The sequence below is a fragment of the Mollisia scopiformis genome, assembly GCF_001500285.1.
Source record: "Mollisia scopiformis unplaced genomic scaffold LY89scaffold_21, whole genome shotgun sequence".
Taxonomy (NCBI): domain Eukaryota; kingdom Fungi; phylum Ascomycota; class Leotiomycetes; order Helotiales; family Mollisiaceae; genus Mollisia; species Mollisia scopiformis.
Window position 1 is genome coordinate 65,329 of NW_017263601.1, and position 19,721 is coordinate 85,049.

The 19,721-nt window shown below is 47.9% G+C and overlaps 8 protein-coding genes across 8 annotated transcripts; 4 read left to right on the forward strand and 4 right to left on the reverse strand.

Moving 5' to 3' along the window:
- Window positions 1-1,054: 1,054 nt before the first annotated feature.
- LY89DRAFT_623334 (multidrug efflux transporter AcrB transmembrane domain-containing protein) lies at window positions 1,055-5,263 on the forward strand. The gene is made up of 2 exons (XM_018211012.1): window positions 1,055-1,462; window positions 1,512-5,263. Exons 1-2 carry the CDS (start codon window positions 1,211-1,213, stop codon window positions 5,085-5,087), a joined length of 3,828 nt encoding a protein of 1,275 aa, XP_018066609.1. The 5' UTR covers window positions 1,055-1,210; the 3' UTR covers window positions 5,088-5,263.
- A 373-nt stretch (window positions 5,264-5,636) lies between these two features.
- On the reverse strand, window positions 5,637-8,036 carry LY89DRAFT_592653 (uncharacterized protein; the record flags this gene model as incomplete). The annotated part of the gene is made up of 2 exons (XM_018209709.1): window positions 5,637-6,626; window positions 6,663-8,036. Coding segments are annotated over 2 exons (2,364 nt in total), but the record flags the coding sequence as incomplete, so codon positions are not given.
- A 579-nt stretch (window positions 8,037-8,615) lies between these two features.
- LY89DRAFT_592684 (uncharacterized protein) lies at window positions 8,616-11,205 on the reverse strand (the record flags this gene model as incomplete). The annotated part of the gene is made up of 4 exons (XM_018209710.1): window positions 8,616-10,794; window positions 10,848-10,960; window positions 11,021-11,087; window positions 11,162-11,205. The coding sequence occupies 4 exons, from the start codon at window positions 11,203-11,205 to the stop codon at window positions 8,616-8,618; spliced, it is 2,403 nt and encodes an 800-aa protein (XP_018066611.1).
- Window positions 11,206-11,604: 399 nt separating this feature from the next.
- Window positions 11,605-12,596, forward strand: LY89DRAFT_592862 (NADH-ubiquinone oxidoreductase-like protein 30.4 kDa subunit; the record flags this gene model as incomplete). The annotated part of the gene is made up of 3 exons (XM_018209718.1): window positions 11,605-11,974; window positions 12,033-12,451; window positions 12,507-12,596. 3 exons carry the CDS (start codon window positions 11,605-11,607, stop codon window positions 12,594-12,596), a joined length of 879 nt encoding a protein of 292 aa, XP_018066612.1.
- A 2,733-nt stretch (window positions 12,597-15,329) lies between these two features.
- LY89DRAFT_721923 (uncharacterized protein) lies at window positions 15,330-16,169 on the forward strand (the record flags this gene model as incomplete). Its single annotated transcript, XM_018218685.1, has 3 exons — window positions 15,330-15,474; window positions 15,602-16,060; window positions 16,099-16,169. The coding sequence occupies 3 exons, from the start codon at window positions 15,330-15,332 to the stop codon at window positions 16,167-16,169; spliced, it is 675 nt and encodes a 224-aa protein (XP_018066613.1).
- A 459-nt stretch (window positions 16,170-16,628) lies between these two features.
- LY89DRAFT_593117 (putative MFS transporter) lies at window positions 16,629-18,479 on the reverse strand (the record flags this gene model as incomplete). The annotated part of the gene is made up of 6 exons (XM_018209731.1): window positions 16,629-17,348; window positions 17,405-17,570; window positions 17,621-17,812; window positions 17,861-17,962; window positions 18,019-18,328; window positions 18,434-18,479. The coding sequence occupies 6 exons, from the start codon at window positions 18,477-18,479 to the stop codon at window positions 16,629-16,631; spliced, it is 1,536 nt and encodes a 511-aa protein (XP_018066614.1).
- On the forward strand, window positions 18,350-18,786 carry LY89DRAFT_203730 (uncharacterized protein). The gene has a single exon (XM_018205801.1). It carries the CDS (start codon window positions 18,488-18,490, stop codon window positions 18,722-18,724), a length of 237 nt encoding a protein of 78 aa, XP_018066615.1. The 5' UTR covers window positions 18,350-18,487; the 3' UTR covers window positions 18,725-18,786.
- A 435-nt stretch (window positions 18,787-19,221) lies between these two features.
- LY89DRAFT_688014 (uncharacterized protein) lies at window positions 19,222-19,662 on the reverse strand. The gene is made up of 2 exons (XM_018215620.1): window positions 19,392-19,662; window positions 19,222-19,338 (listed from the first exon to the last, which is right to left on the reverse strand). The coding sequence occupies exons 1-2, from the start codon at window positions 19,579-19,581 to the stop codon at window positions 19,307-19,309; spliced, it is 222 nt and encodes a 73-aa protein (XP_018066616.1). The 5' UTR covers window positions 19,582-19,662; the 3' UTR covers window positions 19,222-19,306.
- Between the last annotated feature and the right edge of the window lie 59 nt (window positions 19,663-19,721).

Genomic DNA, 19,721 nt, shown 5'->3' on the forward strand with positions numbered 1-19,721 from the left:
TCATTCTGGCCAATTCAATGGATGAAATCTAAGAATCAAATGATAGTTGTAGAAGGTAAATAGCACTCAAACTTCGGATCACGGATCGATAATACATGTAAAGAATATATCGCTCGTGCATGTGCAAACACTCCCATACCTAAACTCACGATGCTGTAGTGGGGCTGAGTGAGGGGTCATATCAACCTATCAAGGGTCAAAAGACGCTAGCCATCAATGGCGCAATCTCGCGGAAAGCACAGGGAACTTTTGTGAGATTTTCGGTTGAGAGTTGGTGATCATACTAAGGTAATCTTAATATCGCAAAAGAGTCGAGAGTCTTGTTCAGATCTGATAAATATCTCTAAGCAGCAAATAGCTTTGGGATTATTACTAATTTGCTGTAATATTCTCTCTCGATTGTGAGCTCGTCGAAACCCCCGACGAATCCAGACGAACTATAGACTCGAAAATATAACATTTTTCAACTCTTATATTTCTGCCTTCAGGCGCGTGCTGGTTGTTCTCTTGTGAAGGAAAATCGTCCACCAACCAGGTCACTAAGATTAAAAAAGTACTTGTATTCAAGATGGAAGATACACTCCAATGCGGATATTCAATGAAACTCATAGTCAGAAGCGCTAAATTCCTCAAGCCTGAACATAGTGTTAGGTCTCAGAGCCAAGATAAACATCTCGGAGCATATTTTTCGAATATCATACAAAATGATATCGTTATATCGAGATTTGCTGGAAAAGTGAAGAAAAAATTGATTCTGTGCAAGTTGGGTCGAATATATCTTCGCTTCACATCACGACAGTATGTCTTTTCTGTTTGCTGTGGTAGCTTCGAGACTTTCATGATACTTCAAAATGTCTGGAATGTTGACTATTAACGCGGATTGTCCAGAATGTCGTCTACCTAACATATTCCAAGCATTCACCTTTCCGATACTTCACTTTTCTCAGCCGCATCGATATCTGAAGCAAGCCAAATTCAGGCACCAAAGCGGCCCGTGCACTCGGCGATTGTTATGACGACGTTCACTCGCATGTGGCTGACTAGTAAGTGAGCTGGTGACCTTGACTTGAATCAACAGTGACGCTTCACACCTTCTTGCACACGAGCGACTATTTTCAGTCGCAGAATTTAATACCCTTCTTCAAATCGAACAACAAGTTTCCTTCCTGTTAGACGACACAACTGCGGCGCTGAGCGACGCAAATTCGAGATGAGACTGAGGCATTTCGCCTGCCTTGCGGGGCTGCTCAGTCTAGCATCGGGTGAGCTCTATACACCAAAGCACGAGGCAGGAAGATGTGCCATACGGGGAAGCTGTGGCGGAAGTGGATTTTTCGCTCCTCCTCTACCGTGTCCTGATAACGGACTTGCAAAGGACCCCGAAGCCGATGTGAGGAAGCAACTGGTGGACCTCTGCGGGCCAAAGTGGAACTCTGGCTCAGTATGCTGCGAAGGATCACAAGTATGCACTCATGTCCTATATATCAACCCAGCTGCTGACTTGAGAATAGCTCGATGTCCTGTCGTCCAACCTCCAGAAAGCCCAGCAGTTCATTTCTGCTTGCCCGGCCTGCAAAGAGAACTTTTACAATCTATTCTGCACCTTTACTTGTTCGCCAGACCAATCTCTCTTCATAAATGTAACCCAGGTCGAGGAGAAAAGTGGGAAGTTGGCTGTGGCAGAGCTGGACCAACTTGTCTCGGATGACTACTGTTCTGGATTCTACGATAGCTGTAAAGATGTGAAGTTTGGTCCTACCAATACGAATGCGATGAGCTTTATTGGAGGCGGCGCAGAGGACTATACTGCCTTTCTGGCTTTCCTTGGGAAGAAGAGTGCTTTTGGCTCGCCGTTCCAAATCAACTTCCCTAGACCAAGCGACTACCCAGAAAGCGGGATGGGACCATTAGGTATGGGAGCCAAGAAGTGCAACGATGAGGACGAAAGCTTCCGCTGTGCTTGTATCGATTGCCCTGCTGTGTGTCCAAAACTCCCAGAGGTTGCCGAGTCCGGTTCTTGCCATGTCGGAGTCCTCCCTTGCCTGTCATTCGCTGCGATTTTGACATACGGTGTTATCCTTGGATTGCTGGTTACCGCTATTGTTGGCCATGTGGCTTATGCGAAGCATGCTCGCGCAAAGAGTGAACGGCTGCGACTTCTTCAGGATACGAATCCAAGTGACGATGAAGACGAAGGAGATATGGTTCACAATGGAGCCATGTATGATCGCCCACAGAGGAATTACTGGATCAACACCGTCTGTGACGGTGCTTTCAGCAGGCTTGGACACGTATCGGCAAGGTTTCCAGGTATAACAATTGGCGTTAGCGTCCTCATTGTTGGATTACTTAGTCTAGGGTGGATCAATTTCGCCATCGAGACGGATCCTGCCAGGCTGTGGGTTAGCCCAACTTCAGATGCTGCTCAGGAAAAGGCCTTCTTTGATGAAAGCTTCGGACCATTCTACCGTGCTGAGCAAGTATTTTTGGTCAATGAGACTGTTACGAATGGCACAAGTCCAGTGCTCAGCTACGAAACTCTTAAGTGGTGGATCGAAGTTGAAGATCGCATCAGTGGTCTGACGGGAAATAAAACTAGAGCAATACTCGACGATGTCTGCTTCAAACCAACCGGCGAAGCTTGCGTTGTTCAGTCAGTTGCTGCATATTTTGGAAACGACATTGAATCTGTCACTGAAGCCAACTGGGTGAACAGGCTTCGTGGGTGCGTCAAGACTCCTGTTGACTGTCTTCCTGACTTCCAACTTCCCATTGAGCGAGCCATGGTCCTCGGAGGAGCCAACGGCTCTAGTGATCCCGCTGATTCATCTGCTATGATTGTCACTTGGGTGGTCAACAACTATGCCGATGAAGGTTCGCCCGAGCTTCGTAGAGCTATGGACTGGGAGGAATCCATGAAGTCAGAACTGCTACGCGTACAACAGGAAGCCATCGACCGTGGACTGAGACTGTCGTTCTCTACGGAGATCAGTTTGGAACAAGAACTTAACAAGTCAACCAATACTGATGCGAAGATTGTTATTATCAGCTACATCATCATGTTCTTCTATGCTTCACTCGCTCTGGGATCCACGACACTGTCATTGAAATCCATGCTGCGCAACCCAGCAGTCTCACTCGTCGAATCCAAGTTCACCCTAGGTGTAGTAGGCATCTTGATAGTTTTGATGTCAATCTCAGCATCGATTGGATTATTCTCAGCCGCTGGAGTCAAGGTCACTCTCATTATCGCAGAAGTTATCCCTTTCATCGTATTAGCTGTTGGTGTGGACAACATTTTCCTGATTGTCCACGAGTTCGAGAGAGTGAACATCAGCCATCCAGATGATGTGGTTGAATATAGAATCGCCAAGGCTTTGGGACGAATGGGGCCATCTATCCTTTTGTCTGCGATTACCGAGACAATCGCTTTCTCTCTAGGAGCCTTTGTTGGCATGCCAGCTGTGCGAAACTTCGCAATCTACGCCGCCGGTGCAGTGTTTATCAACGCACTGCTACAGGTAACCATGTTTGTTTCGGTGCTGACGCTAAATCAACAGCGAGTCGAAGACCATCGAGCTGACTGCTTCCCTTGCATCAAGATCAAGGGCGCTGGAATACAGCTTGGCGGTTCGAATGGAAATAGCTACCCAAGAGCTTACGAAGGCCAGGACGAAGGAACTCTACAGGCGTTTATCCGCAAGCACTATGCTCCCACCCTACTTGGGAAGAAGATGAAAGTGGCTATCGTAGTCGTCTTTCTAAGCCTCTTCACAGCAGGAATTGCCTTGATGCCCGAGGTCTCTCTTGGCTTGGACCAACGTGTAGCCATTCCCGACGACTCGTACCTGATCCCATACTTCAATGATCTTTATGATTATTTCGAGTCAGGTCCTCCAGTTTACTTCGTCACTCGCGAATTGAACGTTACGCAAAGAGTACACCAGCAGGAACTCTGCGCTCGATTCACAACTTGTGAGCAAGAATCACTGACGAACATCCTCGAGTCGGAGCGAAAGAGACCAGATGTCTCATTTATTGCCGCATCTACTGCGAGCTGGATCGATGATTATTTCCGTTGGCTTGATCCTGCATCTGAATCTTGCTGCCTTGATGGACGAAAGACATGCTTCGCAGATCGTGATCCGGCGTGGAATATCACTCTGTCTGGCATGCCTGAAGGCGATGAATTCATCCACTATATCCAGAAGTGGCTCAACTCTCCAACAGACGCAGACTGCGCGCTCGGAGGCCAGGCTTCCTACAGTACCGCTCTCGTTGTTGACGCAGAGCGAGACACAATACCAGCCAGCCATTTCCGCACCAGCCATACACCCCTCCGAAGCCAGGAGGACTTTATCGCTGCGTATGCTTCGGCGCGCAGAATATCGAATAGCATCAAGGAAAGCACTGGTGTCGAAGTGTTCCCCTACAGCGTGTTCTACATCTTCTTTGATCAATACGCTTCTATCGTTCGACTTACAGCTACTATCCTGGGGTCAGCCGTAGCTATGATCCTTGTGATCTCGTCTATTCTCCTCGGGTCTGTCAGGACTGGCGCTGTTGTCACCGCAACAGTGATCATGATTGTCGTCGACATCATCGGTACAATGGCTGTTTTCAACGTGTCATTGAACGCCGTCAGTCTTGTCAACCTTGTGATTTGCGTCGGTATCGGTGTCGAATTCTGCGCCCACATTGCACGAGCATTCATGTTCCCATCTCGCGCCGTCATGGAACGAGCAAAGAATAAGTTCCGTGGCCGTGATGCCCGAGCATGGACCGCACTTGTCAACGTTGGTGGCTCTGTCTTTTCCGGGATTACAATAACTAAGCTGCTCGGTGTTTTTGTCCTTGCATTCACAAGAAGCAAGATTTTCGAGATATATTACTTCAGGATCTGGTTGGCGCTGGTCGTCTTTGCCGCTTCACATGCGTTAATTTTCTTGCCCGTGGCACTCAGTCTCGTGGGTGGAGATGGATACATTGATCCAGAGAGTGATGGTGGTTTGGAGGAAGATTTGGCAAGTAGACGATATAGGGCTATGTTACCAGAAGAGGATGAGGATACGGATGATGAATATTGAGGGTGGATTCCCAACAAATTTGGTACATAAATATCTCTTCAGTAATATCACAGCATAGCGCCAATGTATTTTATTGTCTTTCATCAACAGTCATGATCTCACGCCAGGCAGTGTGAAGTGCACATCCATAACAAAGTAACCCTCAATAAATGGAGGGAATGGTGAGACGTTTGAGTTCACGGAAAGAGTCCGAAGTTTAGTTTTGTAGTTTTCATTAGCTTATACACGAGCTAATCATACAGACATTATCCTGAGCGACCCCTCGAATCCAACCTCAATCGGCCAGATTCGTTACGCCGTCCCAATAATGTAGGTCTCCTCGTTGCGCCATTCAAATGCAGATTCAAGGCCCGCCGATGCAAGTAATTAAAGAAAGTAACGCTCTGCTCTTCAGAAGAGAAATGAAAGTCTTCCGAAGAGTCTGAGACTCAATACAAATACAAAATGTCCACAGAAAAGCACCAGAGAGGCGATTATCTTCAAGGCGAGCCTGAGTAAAAGAACCGAAACTCCCAAAGCCCCGATGGCTGGTACTGTATACTTTCGTGGTCAATGACTGCCTCCAATCACCATTCTTCGGTTCTTCTTGATGAGAGCACTCAATTTCTTCTCCAGAATATCAGCATCCTTCCTAGCATGTTGCATAGCAGTCTCCGATTCGGGCAAGCTGAGCAGGGAAACAGTGTTGGGTTGGTTGCGAGTCATGTCTCCGCTGATGGCCAAGTGCGCCGTCATGTTTTCGATACCCGTAGCAATCATACCCTCGCGATTGGTCGATCCACCGTAGCCACCTTCGTTGTTCTCGAGATGTGGATTTGTAGGATCCGTGCCCCAAGAAGCCCATGCGGCAGAAGCACCAGAGCGCATGACCTCGGGATCAAGTGTATTACTGTTCAACGCCTGCTCCAATTGCATATTGGTGGACAACGAGGGTAAGACGAACTGGTTGATATAGCCGAGTGCCTCATCGCGGTTGATCTTGGCAACTGGATCCATTGGTGCAGTACCAGCGTTCGACGTGGGAAAGTATGATGGTGGACCATTGGGCACAGCTCGACCCTCAATCAACGCAAACCCACTCCCAGTAGTGTGTCGAGAGGGAACGAAGTGAGTAGCACTTGACTGTTCTGCTAGTGAACGTTGCAAGGCAAGGTAAGTTCGCTCCTCTTCCTCTGTCAAATTGCGCACACATTCACCATTGGGTGTCAACATCATTCTAACTAGTCCATTCGTAGTCTTGTGAACTGAGCGACCAGCGAGCAAGGTAGTGCGATCATCAGCAGTAATTGTGAGCTTCTGGTTGAAGCTGAGATCGGTAATGGGATCCGGGTGTCGGAACGCCAAGGGAGGATGCTTGAAGAAGGCCAGGTCGTTGGCATCCTTGATGGCACCTTCACTCACGAGGTCCTTGAGAATCGAGGCCGGTGTAGCCATGGGCTTATTCATCGTTTCCTCCTCAACCTCAGAAGCAGCTGGAAAGGGTTCTGGTGATGGCTGTCGTTGCAATTTGGCCTTGCCCTTGAGCTTCGTATCTTGTACCTTTGGTGCGCTGCGAATCGGCAACTCAGGTTCGACAGAGACAGTTTTATCTTCAGCTTTCGCCTGTTGTTGAATCATCTCCTCCTTCGCCTTTTGACTTTCGGCTGGCTCCGATGGACCTGGAGATGGGGGTCTACTGACAGCAGGTGTAGAACCTCCAGCGGCACTGTGTGTGGTGCGCTCCTTCTTGACCTTCTTCTTTCTACCCAAGATTGGCGCAATCTCTGGTTCACGGTCTGTCTTGGCAGTAGATGCCTCCAACTCAGCCTTCTCCTTCTCTCTTTGTACCTCCTTACGTTGCTTTCTCTGCATGCTCTTCGTTGTGGTGCGGACAGGAGCAGAGCCTATCAAATTCGAAGGTGGTGGTGAGCTAGCCCGGGACATGGAGGCGGACGTAATGGATGCGTTGTCAGACATCATTTCACTGGTGGGAGTTCCAGGGCGGTCCATTCTTGTTATTGATGCTAAGCTTGGTTGACGTGATGGAGGAAAAGCAGGCGGGAACATAGAAGTCACCGAGGAAGGTGTCGCAATTCCAGTTGGTGGTATCTCAGTCTTCGGCGTCGAAGTGAGGCGTAAAGTCGTAGGAGCTTTACGTGTCAACGGTGACTGGGCAGCAGTTGTGGTAGATGTGCTTGTCGGTAGAGGAGGAAAGGCGGAAGGTGGCACAGTAGACTTGCTGGGAGTAGCAGGGCCGGTAGGAATTTTGGCAGTAGATCTCGACGGGACAGAAATATTCAGGCCAGCAGCAGTGCGCTTCTCAACTGCTTTCGAAATTGACAGAGTGGGTTGGGAGCTGGCTGCGGAAGGATCTGACTTCTTGCCGACAGTAGTTGCGACGGTCGACTTAGCAGTTGCGGATTTTTTCGCAACCACCCCGGACGTGTTGGACGTGTTGGACGTGTTGGACGTGTTTGACTTGGACGTGTCAACCTTGTTCTTCCCACTACTTTCTAGCGCAGGAAAGTCTTCGGATTTCAGGCCTGGCTGCGACGATTGAGACGCAATGGTCTTTGAAAGTCCTGTGCTTGTGGCCAAAGACTTCACGTCCTGTTTGGCTTGCGAGATTGTTGTCTCTACGGGTGGAACTCGATTGCCTTGAGAGACTGTTGCGGATGGACCAGATATCACATTCGCCAATGGGGTCGCAGTTCCTGGAATGAAATTAGAGCTGCGTGCTGGCTGGAACGGTGCTGTAGTGGGGAGGATTCGAGAGGTTGGCTTTGCCGAATTCTCCTCTGACGTGACAAGGGAAGGGTGAGCGTGTGGCAGACTCAGACCAGGGGGGACAGATGGCGTCGACGAGCGTGATACTTTGTCGTAAAGATCTGGTATTGCTGATACAACAAAATCGTCTTGTGAGTTATCTGCAACAAGGGCGTCTACTGATGATGTCGCTTCGTCAAGCGATAGAAGTCCCTGGTCATCTGACAACAACAAACTCGTTAGCAAGCGACTCTCAACAGCTTGAGTCAAATCAAAAGACAAAACGAGATCTATGCTATGTTCGCTTCTTGCAAGCCTCCAAACTCGGGGACAAAATCACGTCACGGGTCCATCATCGTCTTCGAAGCAAAAGTAGACACTATTGAGGGCACAAGATGTGTGAGAATGCTATATTTGACCTGCCAATCCATTGGCATGGGGTCGGGGACTTTAACGTACATGGGATCTGACCGACGAAGACGATGATGGAGCTCCCGACGCAATCTTTGTGACAAGTCTGCTATAGCCAACGCATTCAATGGCCTCGAAAGCAACGCAATTGAAAAGAAACTGCAAACTCATGAGAATCCCCCATTTCCCAAAGAGCAATTGACGCCAGAGCATCCGAAGCTTCCACCTTGGAGCTCGTCCATGCTCGCTAAAACAAATATGCTGGCCCAGCAAATGTAATGCCCGTCATGGGTCTTTGCCAACGCCACAATGGATAAAGCCCAATATCTACAAAATTCCATCACAAATAAACGCCTGCCATAACCGCCCTATCTACCACCCGCGATGCTGCATTCCCGCGCCGTACATCATGCTCGGATTGTACCCACCTTGAGCCTGACCGCCAAACAGTCCCTGTCCGACTCCGGCATTGCTCTGTTGCTGGTGCTGCTGCATTCTCGCCTGCAAGATACTCGGGTCCGCAAGATCGACTAAGCCACCTCCCCCAGAGGAGGAAGTGTTAGCATGTCTGTGCTTCTTTCCCTTCTTCTTCTGCTTTTGACCGAAGTCGTGGAAGGCTCCAGTCTGAGGACCATAGAGCGATGCCAGGAGGCCTGAAGCAGGAGCTGGAGTGGAGGAGGCAGATGGGTACTGCTGAAGAAAAGAAGGAAACATGTACTCACGCTTGCCTGTTTCGTGCGATTGTCCCCCCGCTGCTCCACGACTTCGGAGCATGTCCCGAAGCATATCACTATTATTATCCTTCCCGAGGCCGAAAGTCGAATTGCCGTTCATTGAGCCTCCAAAGCCTTGGCCGAACATGCCACCAATGGGAGGTGTTCCCGAAGATTTCAATCCTGGTGGTGGACCAGGCATTGAAGAGCCGTAAAATTGACTAGCTGCCGATGGCATCATGGATGATTGCTGCGCCATCAACTTAGGATTCGCGGATGGCTTGACAGAGGATGATGAGGATGAGCCATCGTTGGCAAAGCTGTATCGAGAAGACTGTCTGTTGTGACCCTGTTGCTGAAATAAGGCTGATCCTTGAGTAAGTTGGTTTCTCATGCCAGGTGGATATTGCTCTACGAAGCTCGGAGATTGAGATTGCCTAGCAGCCTCGAGACGTATTTGTTCAATTTGCTGAGGAGTCAAAGTTCGACCATTAATTGTATTCAAGTTGCCCAAATTCTGAGAGAAGTTTTGTTGAGAAAGACTGGGGCCGAATGGTCCGCCGTTGCTTGCTCTCTGGATTGGAAGTTGTGTACTTGGTCGTCGACTGAATCCCATAGGCAGACTACTATCCCTAATGTCGTGTCTGTCTTCGGGTTCGCCACCAAGCTGCAGACTTCCACTCTCGGGAGCTTCTTCTTCCAGCGGTTCAGCGACTGACTGTAAATCGGCCAGTGAATCTTGATCGACGTGCAAACGAGCCTCTTCCTGTTGTCCCTCCCGCATTGCCTTGCGCTTCTCGCCTCCCAATGCATCAAAGAGTGGAGGGAACGAGGACTCAGTAGTTTGGCTCGTCCTAGTGTAACACACATCAGGAGAGTTGATAGCTCTGAGCAGCTCGAGTAGAACTGGGTCTCTAGCTGGTCGAGGGGGTTCAGATGTTGAAGGTTCTTCTAACGGAGACGCTTCGCTCATAAGCTCTGCAGGTTGATCTTGAGGTTGCTCTGGAGGTGGTTCGGGAACTTCAGCGGTCGAAGGAATTGCTTGTGAGAAAGCTGGACTAGATGCGGCACCACTCGTGGCAACACTCCCTCTCCTGCTTCGTTGGGGGATGCCTCTATTCGCCCAGCTTGCAGATGATGGAAGTGCGGACGCATCACCACTATCAGAGCCGTCCTTGCTATTGTCTCTGACCATTGATTGTGTGGCAGCAGCAATAGGTTGTGCTTGTTGAATAGGGGCTTGAATTTGGGCGGTTTGCCGAGACGATGATGCTGCAGACGTAGAAGCTGTAACTGGAAGGGGTCGTTGTGTATTGACACTATTGAGAGACGACAGGTCCTGCCTCGAATAACTGTCATTGTTGTCGCCAGGTTCATGAAGGAACATGCAGTTCTTATTAGTGCAGGTTTCGTTCCGTAAGTATGCTGAACAGTACTTCGTGGTCCCAAGTTGCGCCCGCAGAACACGTTCGCCGTTTTGTGAACCGTTCACTGCAGCTATGCATCTCGCAGCGTCTTCGTTCCGAGCAAAGGTTACATATACCCCTAAGGATTGTCCGTTGGGGCCCGACTCATTGGTTTTCTTATTGCTGACCACAATTTTGACAATTTTGCCATATTGACCAAAATATCTGTCACCTCGTAAAGTCGACAGAATTTCTTGTTCGGGTATTCCAGGGCTCAGACCGACCACATAGACAAGGTTTTTCTGAAGAACTCGAAGCCCGGAGAGATGTTTACGATTCAAATTTTCCACCTCTCGCTTTTGTGCCTCCTTTTGTCGTTGTTCTTGGTTCTTCTTTGCCTTCTTTTGGGTCTCGGCTTTGAATCGTGCAATCCTGGCCAAGTTGATTAGTAAAAGAGTATATGGTGCAGATGGAGGTCTACAAACTCCTCTGGTGTCACAACTTTCCACTCTATTGTCTTATCATCGTAGGGTCTTCGGCATGCTGGGCATAATCCATTAAGATTTTGTCTGATGTTGTTGAAGCAGAACTGGCAAATCTGTGACAAATGTTTTTAGCAGACACTCGACAGTAGAGGAGCAAACCAGTAAAGGCATACCTGGTAGCCACAGGGGCATGGTCGAAAGTTCTTGTCTGAAAGATCGAACTCTTCTACACAGAGAGGACTGACGGAAGAGAATCAGCACAGGGCTTCAGACGCCACCAAGCTCAGAACAGCTGTATTTTGGGAGACACATACCAGGACTCCTCGTCGTCATCAATAAAGCTATCTTGAGGGGCCATAATGAAAAGATGTGTGATGCGCCGTGAGACGTTGTAAAGCAGGAGACGGGGAGAGTTCGATGGACGACGGCGCGTGAAGGACGATTTGTTGTCGCGTCGAAAAGATGATTTGTACGGGGCCTGATGTGCTCCAGACAAGTTATTCGTTGAGTTTCTTGTCAAAGAAGTCGACAGAAGAGGTGTGTCATGAATGGCGGATGAAAAGTATTATGGTGACAGGATGTTCAGATCGACTTCTGTCGAAGAAGGCAAGATGCGCTAGCGAACCTATTTCGGCTAGGCATAATTTCGAAATCCGCCAGCCAATCATCGTCGTGGAGTGTGTCGAGCATTCACTTCAAGGTTTGAAGACGGTTTGCCTCTCATTGCAATTGGGAAGACAACACTTGACCCTCAACCATGGCAATGAGGGCATCGAATCGTGGGGCGCTGGCTTCAGCTCTGCGATCTACCAGAACAGTTCTCTCCCGCCGCAACGATACGACTCTTCGATCCTTCACCTCTACCCAGCATGCCAGAATCGTAGTCTCTCCGGATACTCCAAACATGCGATTTGCCCAGCGAGAACCAGATGTACCCGGTGGTCTTCGTGTCCCTCCTATCAACCCAGCCGACAAGTACGCAGCCAAGGCAGATGATATGCACCGTTATGGGTCATGGCTTATGGGTTGTCTTCCAAAGTACATCCAGCAATTTTCCGTTTGGAAGGACGAACTGGTCATCTACATCCCACCTTCTGGTGTTATTCCAGTGTTTACGTTCCTGAAATGTGCGTACTAGAGAGCTATGTCCCCCGCTTAGCTGCTGGAGAGCTGACGATCGTCTAGACAACACCGCTGCTGAATTCACACAAGTTTCTGACATCACCGCGGTCGACTTCCCTACACGAGACCAGCGATTTGAGGTTGTTTACAACCTTCTCAGTGTGCGTCATAATTCCAGAATTCGAGTGAAGACATATGCGGACGAGGCATCTCCTGTTCCTAGCATTACAAGCCTTTACGATGGTGCCAACTGGTACGAGCGTGAAGTCTATGATCTGTTCGGTGTCTTTTTCATCGGACATCCAGACTTACGACGAATCATGACCGACTATGGCTTCGATGGACATCCTCTACGGAAGGACTTCCCTTTGACCGGATACACTGAAATTCGATATGACGAGGAGAAGAAGCGGATTGTTGTAGAACCACTTGAGTTGACACAAGCTTTCCGAAATTTCGAAGGAGGAAGTGCTGCATGGGAGGTATGTCTCTTTCAATAATTCAAGAATCTGTGAGTGCCTTGCTAATATTACACAGCAAGTTGGGCCTGGTGTCGATAGGAAGCCTGAGACATTTAGACTACCAGTCGCGAAGCCCGAGGAGAAAAAAGAGGAACCAAAGAAATAGACGCACATGTCCCCTTGTACATAAACGTTGTCACAGTATTAAAGATATCATCGATCCGACCTTTGTCAAATCACCGCTGTGGTCCGCAATGATATGAGGATCACACCACATAGCTGCTTGGCGCAAGCTGAGCCATGTCGCCAAGTTGTACTCGGTGCCTTTCATGCTTCCGTATATTTTCGTCTTGATTTTCAAGATCATTGTTGAGTGGGCTTTGGTTAGGTCTGTCGTTGAGTTTCAATCCGGTACGGTGCCAATGCCCATGTGTTGTGATAGATTTCTATTCATTTCGAGAGCTCTATGCTCCTTACCCAGACATGAATATGGCCGCTGGGTAACACAAGTGGATCATAAATATGACAAGGTCAATGTCCAGATCCTGTTTCTAGCTTACGCTCCAGTAGCTCTGTTCTCGTCTAAGTCTGAAGCGGGTACTGAATATGTCCCCCAACTAGGTTCTGACTGATCGGAACAAAATGATTTCAGAATACACTTTAACTTTGCGTTCTCAACTGGTAGTCGCCATGGCGCCAAACTAAATACGTCGTTAGTATATCTAGGTAGCATTCTAAATTTACACTTAGACCGAGCATCGAGGTGCCTACATACGCTCTGTTGAATCTTTGTTCCCTTTTTTCTTCTTCCATTATCTTATGCAATTGACCAAATGAACACGATACAGCCATTTCTACGACAAACCAGCCGCAAACGAGACTGAGATGTCTATAGGTTCAGTACAAGTCAACCTAGCTCGTCTGAGCATCGAAAGTCGACACAGCGTCAACGACGACCGCTGAGAAGCAACAGAAGCAAAATTCTACGACATGCATGATATCCTGGATACCCAAGTCTTTAACCGGTCGTCGACAACGAGATACCGAGAGCTTTGGCTGCTTCATCCGAGCCTATCCTCAGCCTCAAAGATATTGCCAGAAAGACCAAGAAGAAGATCAACCATTCCCTACTTCATGAGAAGGGTCAACAACAGCGCCCATGACAGAGAAGTTGGGAAAGAGGAATAAACAAGGCACTATTCGAATCTAGGGAAGTACCAGCTTTGTATACCCTTCGGGTAGGTTTCCGAGTTTATTGAGAGCGTTGAATCAACTCGTTGCGGTACCCCTTTTTAGACGAACCTTACTCACATGGCCTTCCAGAAGACAGTTGGGCAGACAGCGGGTTTGACGAGAATCGTTGCTATAAAACACACGCTACAGTATGGTTCATATCTCCCCCTTATACACAAGAAAAGCAGGGTTGTTGACATGGTTTAATTGTCTCTCAGGCCCCGAGCTTCGACAACATCCTAAGAGGTGAAGAGAATTGGATATCTCGCAAAGAACATAGTATTGCAATCCAATCACAGCCGAGCAATTTCTGGCAGTAGCAATTGAAGCCTTGAGGACCACCGACTGAAGCACAGACATCAGGCGAAGAGGCAAAACCAAGATCAGGACTAATTAATCAGTCTTCGGGTAGGAGCGACTCGTCGCGGGCACCAAGTTGGTGAATCATCATCGCCTAATGTTTGACCAGACTATTGTGTAGTCTGGTTGCGTATGGGATTTCGATGTCGGAAAAGGGATGATGTACGGATGAATTAGCAACGAAATTGAGGAGATTTTGGGATGTAGGATATCAAATGAGCACGAGAACTCTTCAGCACAAGGTTATTTGAACGGAAGAGGGGAAGACTGTAACATTTCTGGCCCAGACCATTGCTCGGAAAGTGGAAGAGACGGTGTTTCTTTGCATATCTGGGGGCTCACCTACAACCTGAAGCGTAAATCTACCTTCTCGCCTGAAAGTTTTGCTTGACACCCGCTTATCATGTATGTTGACATTCACGTTCAAGAAATAGTTGTAATATTAGCCTGCTATGGGTCAACCAGATGATTAACATGAATCTCAAGACCAATAAGAGGCCAACGTCGGCTAGGAAAGCTACTGGATGAAAGAGAGAAGGCATTCAGCAATGCTAGATATAATAAGCTACGGTTTCTCCTGATCGATCCATCCAAATACGTGGCACTAGTGCAGCGACACTAATGTCCAAGAATTAGCTTCCTTCTTCAAGATGCGACTGATGACCTTAACTTCCTCAACCTCCTCAACCCAGGATCTTTTTTTTACGAGACAGTAAACAACTCTATCGCAGAACATAAGCACGCATGCCACTCATGAGTATCTCTGACGTTCCCCCCCAGCTGCGCCAAGCAGTGGCTGGCTTTGTAGAGCCGTCGTCATGGAAATCCCTACATTTGGTGAACAAATCATTCCGAGATACTGTCACATCATTATTGTTTTGTGATATCGAAAGAAGCATTCAGACTCAGTCTTTTCAACGGTAGGTCCCTAGACTGATAACGACGTTGAATGTGGCTGATTAAGATAGGCTCGTCTTAATCGCCAGTCAACCATCTACTTGACGTCATGTGAAGAGCCTGACGATCACGGACAAACACTTCGGGACCTCAACTAGCAAAGCATCGGAGTTGATGTCGACGATCCGTTGAAGTGGGGAGCGCCCGCCTCTCGGCAAGCCCAAGTTTACAGATAGGGGAAAGGGAGTTGCGCGCATATACTTTCCAGCAACCCATATATCGGGACGTATGACGAGACTGGGTGGGATAGCCAGAAGCTTCTTGCCTATTGGTTATCCAGAAAGAGTCGCGCGGATGAACAAAAGGTGTTGGAGCGCTCTCCGAAATCTAGGGTGTCTTTGGATGTCAAATGGCTGGCGCAGGCTCTTGTCTCTTTGCCAAATCTCTTCAAGATCCAGTTTCGAGCGACGTCACCGATAATCAAGCCCCAATGAGGTTCCAATCATCAACCACGACTGGTCGCCGGGAACTTCTTCTTGCACCACGAACAGCACGTATGGATGGGAGACAGTTCAGCACCTTTATTCGAGCAGCCGCCATTGCTTCCTCGTCTCCCTCTTCGCATGAGCAAAGATCACAGCACTTCATATCGATGACAACAACTGCTTTCAAAGCTTCCAGAACCTCTATTCCAACTATATCATGGATTATCTGGGTCAAGAAACCGCGAAATATTCTCTGCGGCAGCTCTGATGCTCAAAGACGTATCGACGCTGAGTGTTTCAACGAGAAGCTACAGAGATGAAGTCGTTATGGCCGATTTTCTCCGCGTACTACCCGGCGTGGAAAATCTTGCGCTGCTTTTCCCTGAGCTATTTCCAGTCAGAGTAAGACCTTACCTCGATGCCATGAAGATCAGGGTTTTGCGCAGCCTAAGACTGTCGCATTGTAAGGCCACGGCGTCTGAATTCGTCGATCTATGTAAGATACATTCACGGACGCTGAAAGAACTCCATTTCCAGGATCTCTCTTTGATGGAGGGACATGTCGAACCCTTTTTCGAATCCATATCGGATATCCTCCTCACCTGGGAGCAATTTACTCTCAAAGGCTACTTGGTGGAGTTGGAAAATGAAACATGTACGTACCATCCGTGTACTATGGTAAACTATGGACAGCCATCACTCCTCAAGGGTTGGACACACCGGGACCTCAAGAATCAAATCTGTGCACGACAGGAATCTGCTAGGAGATCGATCGATACATTCGTCACTCGTAAGAGCCAGCACTTCCCTAGAGAATTACTAGACAATAATGCGTCAGGCATGCAGATCTTGAACAACGCCGAGACCCGACCCAATGGTATAACAGTGGCCCTCAGTGGATCATTGCGCCATGAACGCTGTTTCTTAAGGTTCACTTAATCCAGAAGTGAATCAATTTGTATCAATACTTGCTTTTACACCGCGGTTTTCTTGCTCTCATCAGAGATCTAATCTTGGGGGATAATTTCCAATAGAAGCTCTCCGATTTTACATCTTCTCTGGCGTGAAATTATCGGTGATCTTGCGTAACCTCTGTTTGTTCGTCCACATATCTAGTGACCTAGCCTCCGGCTTCGCGTTCTAGACTCGATGGTGCATAATAAAGACTTCCTCTGAGTGTCCACATATTTCCTTTCAAACATTTTGTATATCCCAAAAGAACGTCAAGGATTCGGGACGGCAATTCCAGTCTTCGTCTCAACATGCTCCGTGCCTAATACTTGCTTCTTCATGAAGATAGTGGCCAGAATACACAACACGGAAATGCTAGTATACATGATCCACATGTTTCTCAAACTCCACGCAAAAGCTTCTTTGACAGCCATTTTTTGCACTGAGTCTTGAATTAAGTTTACTTCGATGACATGCGCAGCTGCTTGGCCCTTGGATAACAGGTCGGTTATGTTCGATGGTAGGCTTAGAGGTGGCATACTCAAAGCGCGGACTCGAAGGTTCATAGAGTTCTGGAAGATAACGCCTCCGATGACTATTGACATAGTACCCGCAAGGCCTCGTGCGAATTCAAAAGTCGACGAAACAGTAGCAACATTCTGCTGAGAAACGGAAGCCTGGAGTGCCAAGCGAGGAGGCTCGAACAGCAATCCGGCACCAATTCCGGTCAAGATCTGGAATCCAATGACCTCTTTGGTTGAAGTCGTGGTTGAGAAAAGGATGTATAGCCCCACGCCAATGCTCATGATGACGGGACCTATACGAATCAGTTCAAGATAGCGTCCAGTACGGTGGATAAAGATTCCAGCAGAAATCCCCATGAGTGATTCAGTCACAATCAATGGCAAGCTGAAAATTCCAGAGTGTAATGGTGAGGCACCCAACACTGCTTGGAAGTATAGCGGAGGATAATATTCTATGGCAACGGCGACCTATGTATCATTAGCTTTATTATTCGCTTTCTCTCGACTCGGTGCTAGAAACTCACAAACCCATGGAAAAATCCGAGCGCTATGCAAGCAACGTTCGATAAGTCTCGAAAAGTTCCAAGAGGCATGACCGGATAATTAGCCAGCTTCTTCTCACTAATGATAAAGAGAATTATCATCAAAGACCCAAATACGATCAGACAAATAACCTGGGGTGATTTCCAACTTTCAAAGTCAGCAGAGTACCAATAATTTCATCGATCGCTTGTACCTACGGAAATGCTGCCCCTCCAAATTGAAGTCCGAGAAGCAACATCAACGTTACTCCTAGGATGGACAAGCTTCCAAACCAATCGACAGCTTTGATCCCGTCGCGAAATTTTGTTCTGGGATTGTGAACATCCACAAATCCAAGGATAAGGAGAAAAGCGGATCCAGAAATAGGTAAATTAATCCAGAAGCACCACCTATGGAGCCTTAATTAGCAACCACCTCATTATCAGGTTCTAGCATACCTCCAACCCAAGGTCTGGGTGAATGTACCACCCAGAATAGGGCCAGTAGATCCAGCTAAAGTGTACATAAATGCTGCAAGGCCCATGAATAAGCTCCGTTCACTACTTTGATCAGCATCTTACCCGCCAGCAAACAGGGCAGCAGACCGGAAACTTACCGCATACTAAAGATATCGCTAATGATGATCGTGGCTAGGGGGTAAAGTCCTCCACCCGCAGTTCCCTGCAAGCTTCGTCCCACAATCAACATTTTCATGCTGGTACTCTTGGCAGCAATGATAGAGCTTCCAAAGAACAGTGCAGAGGCAGTAAGTATAATGGGCTTACGTCCCCATATATCAGAAAGCTTCATCCAGAGAGGACCTGAAGCAGCATTTGCCAAGGAATACGCTCCAGCGATCCAAGCATAGCCGTTTGCAGTGCCTAGGTCAGAGACGATAGTAGGGACTGCTGTTGCCACAATTGTTTCTAGGTCGAAAGTGTGAGTTTAATTCTCTCTTGGCATCTCGCATTTAGTAGGTAGGGTTTCATGAATAAGTTTCTCGGGTGTAAGAAAACAGTATAGAGCCTTACGATCAAGAGCAGAAATGAATACCGACAACTTCCTCCAAATTAGCATTGTTCAATATGTTTCAATGGGCTCGACTCACGTTCAATGCCACGATCATAGCAAAAAGTCTCACTTTACTCCTTTTCTTGCCTTGCTCTACTGGGATGATCACTTCCCCAAACGCCGCGAGCTCAAATTCCGCTTCATTTGTTGAGCCTGGCGGCACAAAGGCAATCGCATCGACAGCGTTTATTTTAGGGGCCACGGAGCTGACGACAATAGTTTCATCCATTCTGAAAGTGCGCCGACACTAGTGGACTGTGTTGAAGGACAAGACAAAGCAAAACGAGGGAATATGGGAAATTGGTTGTGTAACTGAACAAGCGACAATAAAAGTGGGGTACGCCCTTCCGCCTCCAGAACTGGGCCACAAGCGCTGGGTCTTATTTGAATACATTCCGTCTCGCACCTTGACTCAACAATCGATCAGCACACATGGAGAGGAATATCTCATTCTTCCTCGGGGTCTTTCACTTGTCTGTTGGGCTCCAGTCCTAAGCTCCAAACCACAATTGCGAGTCTTTCGGAATTCCGTACCATCCCTTCACCAAGGCCAAAGAGATATCATGGCATTTGATATACTCAGTTTGTGTAGCAACTAAGGCTACTGACCTTCTTATTATATGCCACCGGCCCAAGTCCGGGACAGCTCAGATCATTCTGGCCATCCTGTATTGTCCCAAAATCACCGGAACAATCGTCACTCCTGGCTCCTCATCAGAATGGAACTCCATACTAAATCCTGGGCCAGAACTCACATGTAGATATTGCATCCATAAACACCTCCATTATTGGGAATTTCGACAAACGTCAAGTTGTTGACAAGTGGTGCATCATCAGGGAACGAGGCCCAGTTGTCTGAGAAATGGTAAGTGTCAAGATACTTGTGACAAAAGGCAGATGACTTACAACACACGCCAGGTTCAACGTTCAGAGCTGCACAGAAGCCACTTCCCATTGAGATGCCGTTAGGACATGGGTCACCAACTGGAAATGTCGAGTTGGTGCAAGCGTAAATAACAGACGTGGTTTGGCGGGCAGCAAGTTTTGGAGCTGCTGATACCAAGCCTGAAACTGAGGCAATAGCCAAAAGAGAGATAGTGAATTGCATCTTGAACGGCAGTCTTTGATGTTGGAGTGTAGATGCTGCGTAACAAAGTCTAAAAGCGCACCATGTATATACTTATTGTTGTTGGGAATAATACAACTTCAACTGAAGACACTAACTGAGCTTAACTTCTGTCCCGGTCA